This window comes from Prorops nasuta, unplaced genomic scaffold (genome assembly GCF_024137725.1).
Source record: "Prorops nasuta isolate Cenicafe-Biocafe unplaced genomic scaffold, Cenicafe_Pnas_1.2 PNAS00013, whole genome shotgun sequence".
In the NCBI taxonomy this organism is placed as follows: Eukaryota; Metazoa; Arthropoda; class Insecta; order Hymenoptera; family Bethylidae; genus Prorops; species Prorops nasuta.
The window spans coordinates 4,556,847-4,573,416 of record NW_027116810.1 but is presented as its reverse complement, the minus strand read 5'-3'; the positions used below and the strand labels follow the sequence as shown (position 1 = coordinate 4,573,416).

General features: G+C 40.3%; 1 protein-coding gene across 1 annotated transcript; it reads right to left on the bottom strand.

The window, feature by feature from the left end:
* Nucleotides 1-339: 339 nt before the first annotated feature.
* LOC136778108 (histone-lysine N-methyltransferase 2B-like) lies at nucleotides 340-2,358 on the bottom strand. The gene has a single exon (XM_066734717.1). It carries the CDS (start codon nucleotides 2,356-2,358, stop codon nucleotides 340-342), a length of 2,019 nt encoding a protein of 672 aa, XP_066590814.1.
* Between the last annotated feature and the right edge of the window lie 14,212 nt (nucleotides 2,359-16,570).

Here is a 16,570-nt window from a genome sequence, read left to right as displayed (position 1 = left end):
ACACCCGAATCGCCAGGACTTCTGTCTGCCCGTCCAAGTGGAATCGGACTCGGGCTTCTCCTTGGGCTGGTTCGACGGCTCCATTAGCAACTTGTATATATGCTACTATGTGGCGTAGGTGGTTTTTCAGGAGGTCTCCTATTCTCTTCCCGAAATATGAGCGGGCAGCACCGCTATCCAGCAGAGCGGGGAAGGTGTGTTGGCCAATGCGTAAATTTAGGAAATATCTGGGATCATGTTCAATGGGGGAGGCAGGGGAGAGTTCGGGGAGGGAATCCAGGGCGGTATTGGGACCCTTGGGGGCGGGAGTTGAATCGTCGAGTCCTAACGATGTCCCGATCATTCGTTTCCCGGGCTCGGCTTATCTTTACAGTTGGGGCAGGTCTTGGTGACCGTGCCCATCCGTCCACAACGGCAACAGAATTTCCCTCGGGGGTGGGAGCACTGGGGAAAATGATGTCCTGGGCGATGACAATTCCAGCAGGTGTTCGGGGGTGGCCTCATCTTTTGGAAATCCGTATCTCCAGTGGCTGGGCTTCCAGGAAGGGGTTGATTAGGATCGAGAGGAGTATTCGGCAGGGAAGGAGGGGTACTGTTTTGAGGAATTTTCGCGGGTTTGTTGCGGGGGCTTTTGGAGGGTTTGGACTGGGGGGATGTCGGGGAGGAGGGTTTATTGGGGGTCGGGGAACTGGGAGTGACGGTGAGGGTAGGTTCTTTTCCTTGGACTAGGGTTAATTCGGCTTCAATGGGGGCGGCAGGATTACGAGGGCTGGTAAGGGGGTTATACGCCTCAGTAGGGAATAGGGACGCAGAGGGCAGGGGAGGGGGAGGATGTTTGGAACGATCAGCCAACCTTCTGGTGTCCACTCGATGGCACTCGTTGATCAGGTCCTGGAAACTGGACAGCTCTTCTCTAGCTATTTTCTGGCGATACAGGGGAAGTAGATTGTGGTAGGCCAGGTCCAGTTGCTGCTCCAATTCCATAGGGGGGTCCATTCGTCCCAAAATTCTCCTAATTTTCATAATGAAGTCCAGCGGTCGTTCCTGTGGTCCTTGGGTTCGAGCGGTGGCTTCTCGTCGGATTACGTGGGCGGGGTATTTGACGGCGAAGGTTTTGCAGAAAGCCTTGACGAAATCGTAATATCCTGTCCATGCGGGACTTTCCAATCGGAACCAGGTTAACGCGGTTCCGGCGAGGGCAGAGGGGAGAGCGCGTAAGACGGCCGGGGCCGCTAGATTTCGACCTTGGATCAACTCGTGCAAGGAAGCCAGGAACTCTCGAGGGTCCTCGTCGAATTGTCCGGTGAACACAGGGATATATTTAGTGAGACTATCCCACGCGCGCATTTCCGGGGTAAGGGTCTCTGATAGGTGGGAGGAATTTAAGTAATAGGGATCGAACTCTCGAAGGGTGCTGGGCTGAGGGGGTTGTTGGGAATGTTCCGGGATTGGGGTAGGGGTGAGCATAGGGGTGGGAGTATGGGTCGGGAAGTAAGGGGCACTAGACTCGGCGTTAGAACGTACTGGGTATGAAGCCTGACGGGCCATAGGCGACGTCGCTTCATACTGGTTCGCTCCGTGCCATCTAGGGGTTGCCAGGGGAGGAGGGGGATTGGGACGGGACGGGGCCATAGTGTAGGTACTATGAAGGATCGAGGCAGGATTCCACCTGGGGGAAGGGTTGCGGAGAAGAGGGGTAGTTCGGGAGGGAGGGGGGAAGGCAGGTTGGTAGGGGGTAGGGGAGGGGTGCGTCAAAGGGGTGGCGGGTAGCGTTCGGGGTAGCGGCACACGATCCGGGGCACTAGGATCCTGAAATGACGAAAATTTACGCGGCAGGGGCGGGGGTTGATCGGCGGGGGGGGGGGCTAAGGGCAAATTCTCGTAGCGATGTTCCGTTCTTCCTGAAAATGAACAAGGGTGAAAGGGGTTGTTCCGGGAAGCTGCTTCCGTCCTGGTGGATTCCTGTAAACGCGAAGTCGATTCTTCGGCAATAGTGGTCGCTACGGGGGAGGAAAAACTAACTGCGTTGCGACGGGGTTGAATCACCTCCCGTCGAGGGGTGGGAGGGATTTCGTCGCACGATAGATCAATTAAATGGGTCTCCCGAGACCCATGGGGGTTGCGGGGTTCCACGGGGGGAGCTAAGGGTGGTCTTGGCGCAAGGGTGGCAATTATATTAGCGGAGGGGGGTAGGTCGCAATCTAAGGGGAAGGTCAAGTTCGTTCGTGGGGGAGGCATTACGTCCGGCGCGAGCATGGAGTCCCAATAGTAGGAATTCCCACTATTGTCACTCTCGAAAGATTCGGTTCTGTTCCCGGCGGCCCGAACGTCAAGGTCCATTTCCCACGGAATGGACATGTCTCCGAACAAAAAACGACTACGAAACCTGAAAAGTCGATCGCGAAGAATTGAGGGAGACCCGGAAATTTGTAGCCCGTAGGAGCGTAAAATTAATAACACGACCTGTAGGGGGAGGGTACGAACTACGTCGCGATATGTTTCGAGGGAAAAACCGGGAGGGGAGGGTGGAGAAATGCTCATCACCTACCTTTTACGCCGACCAGGGAAGCAGCGGTCCCAGCACTCCGTTGGCGGTGGGGGAAGAGAGGCGTCGGTAAGGCGGGCGGCGGCAGGTGCAGCAGCGGCGGCGGCAGATGGCGGTGGCGGCGGCGGTCGGCAAGGCAGGCAGGCAGCGGCAAATTTTCAAATTGAACAGTTTGAATCACTCGCGAAAACTTTCTAAGTTCGAAAATAAAAACAAACACTAGAGGTCACGAGCACTCGACCCGCACCCGCGACGCACGGAAACGCGGGAGATCACCACCAGAGCCAACGGCCGAACACTGTAGGGAAGGGGGGGGGGTAGGGGAAGACCAGGAGAAAATTCGGAAACTGCACTTTTTTATTGAAATCACTGCACTCGCGGGCACTTCGGACACTCTACGCGGCGGGGCCCCACGTTGGGCGCCAATTTGTAACCTGCGGAAAAGGAATTCCGAGTTAAAATAAATTATTAATACAACACGATCCAACTGCGAGGACCCAATCTTTATTAACGCTAACAAATCTCGGGGGGAGAGGCCTCCCGCGATGTCCTGGCACACTTATTATACGCGCACAATGATTTCATTAAACACTAATTAAAGGGAAAACTATGGGAGGCGAAAAGGGGAAGGGAACGGGGCGAGGTAAAATTCTCCGGCGGCTCCGACGATGAAATCCGGCGATCCCACGACGTCCGCCACGAGAACTCCACGTCAAACTTCAATGAATCGATGGCTGGGGCCCGCAATATTGAATTACACCGAATTTCAATAATTGCGGCGACGACCCAGCTCTCTACTTAAACCACGTACTGATGCTCTGATAGTAGAACAAGATCTGGCCCAATTTGACGGATATTCCTCCGTCCTCTCAATCATTCCCCTCATTCCGGGGTGTCATATTGGTGATCGGGATCCAGGGACCAATCATTAATTAGGTATGGATCCGCGATCCATATTTCTCGCCGTTCCGGCTAATCACCCATATACTTGGCATGATAGCCGGCTGGCTAGCTCCTGCGCTAGAATCCTGCGTGGTCGTCCTTAGCAGCAGACGACACTATGGCTTCGTGGTTCGGCAGCGGGGCGATGCGGTGCGGGGTCGGCAACGATGGGCCGGTAGTGGCGCGGGCCGGGGAGAACGCAGCTAGGCGCGCGAGGCGTCAGCGCGGTAAGGGGAGGGGACTGGGACTCGCTGCCTGGCGCTCGAGGCGCGGCGCGGTAACGGGAAGGAACCGATGAGGCGCTCGACGGGGAGACTGGGTAAGGGGACGGTAGGAGCGTCGCGTAAACAACCGCGCTCGGCAGGAAGGTTAGAGAGAGAGGGCATTATAGGCATTCGGGCATGGGAGCGTAAAGGATAGGACAATAACAGTTTTCTAGCTCATGTTGGAGCAGGGAATCGGTCTTATAAGCTACGAATAGAATTTACCATTAGGAATATAATATTTAATCCTAAATAATATACAACCTACTGACATTCGCTCAATCCGCAATCATACCATGTCCTAAAAACATTTACTCTCCTTCCGTGGATGGCAATTACAATATCCCTTCAGCGGGTAACTACATTACCATCACACGGAAGGTTCATCTATGCTCACTCACTCACTCACTCACAAACATACTCAAGGGGACGGGAGGCACTAAGGGGGAGACCGAAGAAGAGCTAACAATAAGCATTTTTCTGTAACGGGTTTCCACCACGTTACAATATATATATATATATATATAATTACTGCTTCTATATTCTAATATTACTTTTTCCCTCCTATAGTTGCTTACACTATTTCCACAATGATGAGAAACTAAAATCGCATGAACGTGATTGTGCGCAACTCAATAAAAACATCCGAATTGTGCTACCTGACAAGGGCCGTTGGGTTTCCTTCAATAACATGAAGAACAGTGAGAAGGTGCCATTTGTCATATCCGCTGACATTGAATGCTTGTTTGAAAAAGTTGAGCAAACGGATGACGATATTGGTATTTATCAAAAACACATACCTTTTAGTATAGGTTATTATTTTAAAAGCGTTCGTGATTCAACGCTTTCTAATTATAAATCATATCGAGGACTTGATTGTATTGAATGGTTTGGACATGAGCTTGATAAAAAGGCTAGTATAGCGAGTGAAAAACTGAAAACAGTAATACCTATGCATAAACTAAGTATTAGTGAAAATTCAAGGCATTATACTGAACCCAACTGTCATATATGTAAAAAGCCGTTTCTTCCAGATCAAATACGTGTTCGCGATCATGATCATTTAACTGTTAAATAAAGGGGACCTGGTCATAATAATTGTAATTTAAACTTTAAAGATTCACTTATAATACCAGTAATTTTTCATAATTTATCAGGTTATGATGCACATTTTATTTTCGGTACAATCGCTAACTTGTATGAAGGTTCAGTACACTTGTTACCTGTACATAAGGAGAAGTATATTTCATTCACTAAATTCATCCGTAAATATAATATACAACTAAGGTTTATCGATTCTTTCAAATTTATGGCATCTAGTTTAGACAAATTGAATTCATATTTAACGAGATCACAGTTAAAAAATTTAGAGTCAGAATTCTCATATTTAAACATAGAACAATTTAACCTTCTGACAAGGAAAGGTATTTTTCCTTACGATTACATAGATAGTCTGAACCGTCTGGAAGAAACTGTTTTACCTCCACGCGAGATATTCTATAATAGATTATCTGATAGTGATATTAGTGAGGGTGCGTATAATCACGCTAAGGAGGTATGGACCAAATTTCAAATACGAACACTTGGGGAGTATAGCGATCTCTATTTGAAAACTGATGTACTATTGTTGGCTGAAGTTTTCGAAAATTTTCGTGATAGCTGCATGCAAACTTATAATTTGGATCCTGCTCATTATTATACATTCCCAGGCTTCACGTGGGATGCAATGCTCAAACATACAAGAATAAGATTAGAACTTTTCACTGACGTAGAAATGCTGCTTTTCGTAGAACGGGGCATACGTGGTGGTTTAAGCCAATGCTCGCACCGCTATGAAAAGGCTAACAATCGGTACATGCAAAACTACAATCCCGAGGAACCTTCTAAGTATTTAATGTACTACGATGTAAATAATTTGTATGGGTGGGCAATGTCTCAACCGCTACCTACTCACGGATTTCGCTGGATTGAAAATGTTAATAACTTGGATATCTCTAATATACCGATAGATTCACCCGAGGGTTATATTTTAGAAGTTGACTTAGAGTATCCAAGCATACTTCACGATAAACATTCCGACCTTCCATTTTGTCCCGTACGTGATGCACCACCGGGTATACGTCAGAAGAAGCTACTTGCAACTTTAGAAAACAAGGAGCGCTATATTATACACTATCGTGCTTTACAGCAATGTATGCGTAATGGTGCTGTCTTAAAACACATTCATCGCGTTTTAGGATTTCAGCAGTCCACCTGGTTACGTAAATATATCGATCTGAACACTAGTTTGCGTGCAACATCTAAAAATGAGTTTGAGAAAAATCTTTTCAAATTAATGAACAATGCGGTGTTCGGTAAGACTATGGAGAATGTTAGAAATAGAGTTGATGTGAGACTCGTGAGTAGGTGGGAGGGAAGATATGGTGCTGAAGCAATGATTACTAAGCCTAATTTTCACAGTCGCACTATATTCAGTGAGAATTTGGTCACGATTGAATTAACAAAATTAGCAGCTAAATTCGATAAGCCTATATACGTAGGTATGAGCATTTTTGATATTTCGAAAACATGTTTGTATGATTTTCATTATGATTATATGCTTCCTACGTTCGGTAGCAAATGCAAAGCGTTATATACCGATACGGATAGTCTAATATACAGCATTGAGTGTGATTATATTTACACTATTATGAGGGAGAATCTTGCTAGATTCGATACAAGCGATTATTCTCCCAACAATCAGTACAATTTACCTCTAGTGAATAAAAAAGTCCTTGGGCTGATGAAAGATGAGAATAATTGGCAGATAATGACAGAGTTTATTGGACTGAGATCAAAAATGTACACATTTAAAGTACAAAATAAAATGATCAAAAAAGCTAAAAGTATTAAGACTTACGTTGTTGCTAGAAACATAACCTTCGAGGACTATAAGGACTGTTTAACAAATTTTACTGTACAAGTCCGCAATCAAAATTTAATTCGCTCAAAATTGCATAATGTTTATTCGATTACGCAACGGAAAGTAGCTCTCAGCCCATACGATGATAAGCGTTATATCGTGCACGGAACTGTATCGACTCTACCATGGGGTCATTATAGAATAAATTAATTATATTTAAATTGAATAATTTTATTAATAAATATTGTTTTTACAAAATATTATCTTTATTTATCCATGAATTATGTTTATTATCGAATCCTAACCACTTCACAAAGACATTTATCATCCTTCTTACGTAATACCTTCTCCACTAGATATACATTAGGATTAGCAGTTTTTAAAAGTTCATATTCGTAGAATCCTCCGTATATATCAGTACCACTAGAGTATCTAAGTAAATATGTAACAGGATTTGTTTTCTGCACTTTTATAATTTCAAATATTTCAGTTGTCCAAGTTGGTGTGTATCCCTTTGCGAATACATTCTTGTATTTACTGATTCGTACAAAATCACCTACTTTGAACTTGGCACGGCCAACAATCTTTATATTATTGTATACTGTAGTCAGGAGCATATTAGCATGATCTGGCGTCACATCAACTGGTCGCATTCCTATAGTACGATGTTTTCTTGCGTTGTAGTTTTCAACTAGTCGCTGCAGTATGCCTTGCTACTTATAATTTCCATTCAACGTAAATCGTTTCCACATTTCAGTCTTCAGCGTGCGATTCCAGCGCTCAACTATCGTAGCTTTCAATACGCTGTATGTTGAGTAATGATTTATTCTACGTTTTTTTATAAGCGATTTGAAATCACTATTATAAAACTCCTTGCCATCATCTGTCTGCAAATTTTTGGGACATCTCCCACTTTTCAAAATCTTCGTAAATGCGGCTGTCACTTCCTTGCTAGTTTCGGTTTTTAGTGCTACTGCCCATCCAAATTTCGACAATGCATCAATAACTGTGAGAATATAGTGGTAACCTCCGTCAGTATAATTCTTCATATCAACCAGATCTGCTTGCCAGAGGTCATCGAAGCCTCGTATTATAACTCTTCTACGTTGAAAATTCCGTCTTGCAGGTACATGCAGTTCTTCGACCAATTTTTTCTTTTCTTCACTAACCATAACTCTTCAGGTATGTGTTGGGTTTACAAACAACGAGCACTGATGGTAGTAAAAGTTTCTTTTTCCTAATAAAACTCTTTGTCGAATTATTTCAAGAAGAATTCTCCTTAGCATGAATCTCCCCATGAAAAATAGCACTTTTTTTTTTAATTTCGCATTATCTTCATTATATGTTTCTTTGATTCAGCATCCTCTTTAGTCTGATTCTCCATGAAAATTGATGCATATTTCTTTAAATCTGCATTATCTTCAGCATGTTTCTGCATGAAATTACTAAATTTCACTTGAAAATCATTCAGCCTTAACTCGGTTTCATCCAGTCTTAACGCAATACTTCGTAAAATATCACTGTTTTCTTGCATTTCATTTTTAAGGTTCTCACGTACAGCATTCATATTATCCAGCAGAACACGCATATTCACAGCACATTTCTCATCAGTAGCATCAAATCCTAAATTTGAAATAATATTCCCCTTAGCATTAAATGCATTCATATGTTTATCAAATTTTAATGTTTCATCTTCAGTTTTGCGGAAATATTTTCTCACATTACTGGCAGTGGAAATACCTCCAAATTTATTTATCGACATTGTGAAGTAACACAATCAACTGGGAAATTATGGAAAGTGTAATCTCTTTTATAAGATAATACGTTCTTCATGAAGCTCCTCAATTATGGATTGTATCTCATTATGATGATTCGTATGTCCTGCAGCAGATGATGCTATCAAAAGTCTCAAACCTTCAACTAATTCGTTCGGATCCTTCCAATGTACATAGTTCACTGGTTTATCATTAACACACATATAACCGCTGCCTTTTACAAAATTCTTTGGAGGAAATAATGGGCTAATTATTTTCTTCCATTTATGACCCTTATTCCCACGAAGCTTTCCCTCGCTACTGTAATCTGCTCTGTGTACACTAGTTTGAGAAAGAATATTCTTATATGTTTTTAAATCATCTTCAGTATAATCATGTGGCTCTTTCATGAAGATCAATTCAAATAGACCAATAGTACCCTGATAATACTCATCATCAATAATAATAAAATCTTTACGATTTACTTTAAAAGAACATTTTCCAAGTCTCATTTTGTTAAGTCTAGCATCTCGTTCAACTCCAAAATTATCATCAATTAAATCCTTATTTTTACGCATAAACATCTCTATATATTTACGTCCAATTGGTGCATATTCTGACAAAGAACTATTTAAATCTAAGGATCTTTGCAATGGCGTTGATGGAGTTTCTGCTTGCATTGGTGATGGTATTGCTAAATCATTAACATCCTTTTCCACTTTCACTCCCTCCTCCTCCTCCTCCTCATCCCCATCCTCTTCCAGAGAAAGGTATAATATTTCATTAGGTCGTGAATTTCCTTGCTCATCATCATCATCATCATCAGATGAAGGGGTTGGAATTTTAATTCTAGAGTTGTCTGTGAAATATTTACGTTGTGGAGTCGATGAGAAATAAGTTCTTTTACGTTTCGAAGGAATAATCAAAGAATTATCGCTTACAGTAGTCTTCTGTAGCGGTTCCTGTTTATACTCATATTTCGGGGACACGAAGGTCATCTCATTATGTTCAGTGAGCTTCTTCAATGGCTCAACAATTGGTTTCAAAGTTTCATTTAAATTGGTTTCCATCATTTCTCTTCCTGATTTGAGTGCACGATATTTTTCACGAATTACTTTTCTTTTCGCGGCAATCTTCTTAAGCAGCATCTTTTCTTCCATTTTCCTGTTTTCCATGTTTTCCACGTTCAATCTACGTTCAATCCACGTTCAATCTAGGTTCAATCCATGTTCAATCCATGTTCAATCCACGTTCAATCCACGTTCAATCCACGTTCAATCCAGGTTCAGTCCACGTTTTTATTTCCACGTTTATACTAGGTTTATTCCACGCTCATTTGATGTGTGTGTGTTTTTATGGACACTTAGCTCTAAACTGAACAATCTTAAGCAAACGGTATAGTATTTAATCTTAGCATACTCATCGAAACCTTTCCGATATCTACCATTTTGAATTGTACTATCCTTGTCGATCACTAGAAATCCATAATCATGGTGCCAGCACTTTGAACACAATTCATTGAATTTTTCAAATGACATATCCGTGTTTACATGATCGTTATAAATATGTTTTAAATTAGTACCATCTTGCTTAAAGATTATGAGAAGATTTGCATTATCACGAATCATATGTTTAGGAATTTTAGCATAAGTCTGGCAGAGGTAGAAGCAGTCAATATTTGAATGTCTACCCATGGAGAAGTAGTCTCTGATATTATCCTGCTTATCGTTAGCAACATCATCAAATATGAAAATAGAATTGGATAACGCCTCAGTTACCTTTACAACGTCGCTATTGTTTGAAAATTTAAAATATCCAATAGCTTTTAGTCCTTTTAATAACCGTTCAAGGTATTGATACTTGGGTTGTTGAAGCGACTTTGAGTATACATAAATATTTTCAAATCTCACACCGTTAGGACTTTCTACGAGACTAAGCAGTACGTTTGTTTTACCGCAATTCGAGGGTCCGCAAATTATACTACGAATTGTAGATAGAAGTAGGGATCCATGACGTTTACTCCTTCCTCCACAACCCCCACCGACAATAAAGCGATCGGCGTTGGAGACACGAATGTGCAGTGGTTGCTTTACGAAATCCATAACTGTAAAACTCTATGATCATGCAAGTTATTTATAGGCGTGAAGCAGATTATCTCATCAGTTCTCATTATGTCGTTGTTAATGTTAGATGTGCTACGTTTGGAGGATTTAACTATTGAGCAGCTTGAATACATTCCAAAAATTTTACTATTGAAGCGCTTTCCAAACAGTATTCGACTCGTTTGGTGTAAATTGCCTGAGCACATTCGTGCAGATCCTGAAGTGCAAAATATCGTGCCTGTACGGAACATTATAATTTACCTAATCAAGATCAATTTGATGGAATACCGCCTTCAATAAAAAATTGCTGGATGTGTCAACGAACCCGTTAGGAAAGCATGACATGATGAGATATGGTTGTGGATCTTTTTTCAAAAAGCTGATAAATAAACTACCCTTCGAGCTGCATGTACCTGGCTACAATTATTGCGGTCAAGGTACTCGCCTTCATGAACGGTTAGCACGTGGTGATCGAGGAATAAACCCTCTGGATGATGCTTGCCGTGAGCATGATATCGCATATTCAGTATATAAGGATCTGCCACCACGTCACCAGGCAGATAAAGTTCTTGCACGCCGTGCACGAAAACGTATCACTGCTAGTGACTCATCTTTACGTGAACGAGCAGCTGCAGCAGCAGTCTGGGCATCCATGAATGTAAAACGAAAACTTGGCTTAGGCCTACAAGTGCATGGAAAAAGCATGAAGAAAAGAAAAATTCGTGTACCGAAGAAACGAGGAGGTTTATTGAGGAAAAAGCAATTTACTCAAAAAAAAAAACGGGGGGGTTTATTACCTCTGCTCCCACTGTTGAGTGTAGTGGGCGCATTAGCTGGGGGCGCAGCAGGTATAACAAAAGCTGTAAACGATGCGAAAGCATCCAAGAGACAATTGGAAGAGGTACAGCGTCACAATCGTGTAATAGAAGGCAGGCGTGGACATGGTTTATACCTAACCCCTTACGGACGAAAGGGGGAGGGTTTGAAAAGGAGGAAAAAAACCTCGCAAAAAAAAAAGCAACCTCCCGAAATCTGGAGCTACTAGTAATATTCAATTATTACATGCATGTCAGGATATACCACATTTTCGAGGAGTTTTTATGCGCACATCTCTACCACAAACCGTACTATGCAATGAGTGTGCAATCGTGAATCTTGATGAAGATAAAGGTTCTGGTACACATTGGGTTGCCTACGTTAAACGTAATAATTACGTAAAGTATTTCGACTCCTTCGGAAATTTGAAACCTTCAATTGAACTTTTAGATTATTTTGGTCCTTCTGCTATAATCTACTACAACCACGATCAATATCAATCGTATGATACAAGCATATGCGGTCAGTTGTGTGTCAAGTTTCTACGTGAACAATGTCTTTAACGGTTACGCTGTCTGACCGCGAGTCCATATTAGAGGCAGATTTTTTCCAACCGATCAATCTTCGGGAGGAGCAATATGAACTTGGTCTCGTAGACTTTCAGAGCTTCAATTCAATCGCTAATGTTGATGAGTCGAACAATAAGTTTTACTACGATACTGAAGATCTGACTATACCTACAGGTTGTTATGAATTGAGTGCTATAAATGATCTTTTGCGTACATTGATGCATGAGGCGGATAATGAAGATGTCATTATTCTACGTGCTAATAATAATACGTTGAAAAGTGAAATAAAGTGTAAATATCTGATCGATTTTACAAAACCTAATAATATAGGCTCTTTATTGGGTTTTTCGTCAGATCGAATTATTCAGCCGAACACTCTAGCCGAATCAGACCAGCCCGTAAACATTATAAGGGTCAATATTTTACGAATTGAATGTAATATTACTGCTGGTGCATATACAAACGGCAAACCTCAACATGTTATACATGAATTTTTTCCAAGCGTGCCACCAGGCTATAAAATCTCGGAAACACCGAAAAACGTCATTTACTTGCCAGTCATTGTGAAAGTAATTGATCGTCTTACTTTGCGCATTCTCGATCAGGAAAACCGTCTAGTAAATTTCGGTGGGGAAGAAATTACAATTCGATTACACATTAGAAAATGCTAATTTACAAGAATACTTATAAATCACCGATACCAGATGAGCCTATCATCAGTCCAACAGTTGCTGCAGGAGCAGATACATTGGGTGGGGATTACGTTAGAAGACCGCTAACAAGAAAAAATATAACCTTTCTTTAATCACTGGGTTTCAAGGTCAGAAATAAAAATGGACCTGTTGGACGTAACCGCACAACCTGTGTACGACAATCGCATTACTAAAATGGAAATACATGCTTACAATCCGTATGCAAATGCATCATTGGGAAATAGTGACGAAATTCGAATTCCAATACAACAGCAAGATTTAATTCTTCTACCATGTGAGAGTTACCTATACATAGAGGGAAAATTAATCGAGGGCACTCGTGCTCAGGGTGCAACAGTTCAAGATACAGTGGGACTTGACTGCAATTCCATGGCATTCTTGTTCGATGAAATTCGCTATGAATTGAATGGTATTGAGATTGACCGCAGTAAGAATGTGGGTATTACTAGTTCCATGAAGAATCTCATTTCTCTGACTGGGGAGGAGAGTACGAGTCTACACCATTCAGGATGGTTTCTATCAGATTATAAGCCTACGAAATATTTTAATTTTTGCGTACCACTGAAAATGCTGTTGGGTTTTTGTGAAGACTATAGAAGAGTCATAATAAATGCACGTCATGAGCTCGTTCTCATTCGAGCGCGTAATGATACGAATTCGATATATTCTTCAACGAAAATCACCGACTCCAAAATTGATGTTCAAAAAGTGCAATGGAGAATTCCTCATATATCATTGAATGAATACACAAAACTTCAATTTCTACGTATTATCGACCAAAACAAAAGCCTCACCATGGCTTTTCGATCCTGGGAACTCTACGAATACCCGCTTCTACCAGAAACACAGAGGCATACGTGGGCTGTAAAAGCTGCAACACAATTGGAGAAGCCTCGATACGTTATTCTAGCATTTAGAACAAATAAGAAGAATACGCAGCATATGAAGGTGCTTGACTTCGATGATAGTTTTGTTCGTGATATTAAAGTCTATCTTAATTCTGAATTTTATCCGTATGATCGACTTGATACTGATACTGAAAAATCACGATTTTCTGTACTATATGATATGTATGTTAAATTTATCCAATCCTATTATGTTGGAGAAAAACCGTCGAAACCAATGCTTGATTACAACAATTTCTTAGAATATGGCCCTCTCTTTGTCATTGATTGTTCGCATCAAAACGAATCTATTAAATCTAGCACAGTTGACGTTAAAATAGAGATCGATTGTTCTAAAAATATTGCAAGTAATACTACTGTGTATTGTTTAATTATACATGATAAAATTGTTGAATATAACCCGCTTACAAGTATTGTTTGAAATGTAAGTTAATCGTTAATAGTTAGAAATGTAAGTTAATCGCTAATAGTTAGAAATGTATGTTAATCGCTAATAGACTATAGTTAAGCTTATCATTATAATGAAGGAAAAAAATAATAAATAAGATATATTAATCATTTATTTGTGTTTAAATCATATCTTACAAATGTTTTCTAAATTAATCTTTTGAAATTTGACTAACAATTGCAAATGTCATATTATTGTAATTTCCCCCATGATACGTGAATGTTAATATTTGATTTGAAGCTGCATCTTGAAAATTCTTGAATTGTTTTGGTTTTTCCAATAATGCCATCATCCTCGCAGGCAAGAAGAACCATTCCTTCGTAAGCAGCTTTGCTATTATTCTCTCTCCATATTTGGTTTTAATTTTCGATAATTCAGTTATTCGGTATGACCCCCCAATCTCCAAAGTATTCAGTGTTATAAAAGTTTTTGGTTCTACAGTTGCGAGTTCATTAATCTTAGTTAAATCCATTTCTATAATAATAAAATAATATTAAGAATAGAGAATAACGTAAAAAGAAAAAATAATTCTTACCTTCTAAAGATTGTCTACGACAATTACGTGACAATAAAAAAATATTCTGTCTGCAATGTGAAACTGGTACTTTGCACTGCTTCAAGCTTCAATACTGCTATTACACCACAATAAAATATTATGACTGCAGCGTTACAGACTTGAACTTTCGACTGCTTCACGCTTCTAATCGAGACTGAATGAAATTTCCTAATTGCTAGCGTGGGTGACTTTGAATAATATCCTAGGAGGGAATAAGATATACACACTTGGAAATTGAGAGTAGGGGAAGTGTTGCAGGCAAACGAAACTTGGGTGGCTTTGAATAATATCGTAGGAAGGGATAAGATATACACACTTATTGGAAATTGAGAGTGGAGGGACTGTTGCAGGCGAACCGCATTTTTGATGGGTTACTCACTCATGATTGTAGATTTCAAAGAGAATTCATTATTTTAAACCTGTTAATACATGTATTCTTTAGATCAAGTAGATGTTAATTAAAATAAATAAATCCATTTAATTATATACACGTTCCTTATACAAAGTGACATCAGTCTAGAATATAAACTTTTCATTGTTTAAAAGCAAGTCGTGAGATACACGTTCTTCAGATCAAATAACCGTCATCTAAAACAAATATATTTAATTCAAACGTGTCATAACACGTACTAGATGGTGCAGATAGTCACGTTCCTCAGATAAAGTAATGACAGTTTAAAATATAAACTTTTCATTATTTAGAAACGAGTCGTGAAATATACGTTCATTATTACTTGGGTTGGGAATACTAGCATCTTAAGGACATATCCTGAGTGCAGCTTAAAATTTACGAGCGCATCAAAGGCTTTTCGACAATCTTACGTCACACTGTGACTCTGTTTAGCACGTGGGATCATTTGTCTGCTCTGCTTGTGAGAAAAGTCTTGAGAAAAAATAGCTAGAGGCTGGTTGAGAGGGTAAAATATGGGCAGAAGGTATCGGGTCAGTTTTAGAGAGCCCTGGGAAAGCTCATAGGAGGAACATTGGGTGGTCCCTAGAATTTCACTCCCCATTGTTTCGCAAAAGGAAAAATAATGTCTGTTAACTATGTGACATGTAGAGCATGCTTACAGGAAGATGTAATGAATAATCTATTCACTTATAATATGCTTACAGTAATTTTTATTCAATATTCAAAAGATTTAACATATAATACTTTTCTTCAATATATATTTATAACTAAAAAGAGTTTTAACATATAATATTTTAAAATATGAAGCTATTCTTCTGCCCTTGCTACCTCCATCGTTGTCTCCTCCTCCTCATCCTCCTCCTCCTCCTGCTCCTCCTCCTCTTCCTGCGGAATTATCCCTGCCTCTATCTCAATCATTCTGATACCTCTCATCAACAGTTGTATACAGCGTGTTACTGTAAAAAATCATCAGATTTTAGAAAAATGTATGATGCAATCTCATTCATAATAACTTACTATTTTCATACTCCATTCCATGCGTCTCGATTGTTTCTTCATTTACCGCTCGTGATAAATTTTGCATAATTTCATCTATTATTCTTGTAATTATATGAATTACTGGAGAATTCTTTCTATACGCTAAATTAATAATCACTTGATACTGCATATTTTTTCACTTTATATTTATCGACAGCTTGTATAAGAAAAAAGGAATCTGTATCCAAGGTTCAAGAAAGGTATAATGTGAAATTAAAAGAAGGACCCATAGGAGGAAAATAGTAGGTGGGTCTAGAATGGGTATGTGGAGGGAAAAAGACCCTTCAATAGCGTAGAGGTCGTTTGAGAGGGGAGAAAAATGGTTAAAGAGTATTAGGGAAGTTTTCAAGAAGAACATTGACTTTAGTTTTAAACAAAATTTTAATATATTCACTTGTTTCATTATTTACAAGTTGTAACATTATATCTCATTCAATTAAATTTTTGTTAACATATGAATCTATTCCTCTTCCTCCTCCGATCACGTATACGAATCGTCAATCGTATGTCCTCCTTCCTCAATTTCCCTGATACGTCTTAAAAACATTTGTAAGAAGCATAACACTGTTGATAAAAACAAAAAAATTAGAAGATTTTCAAAAAAA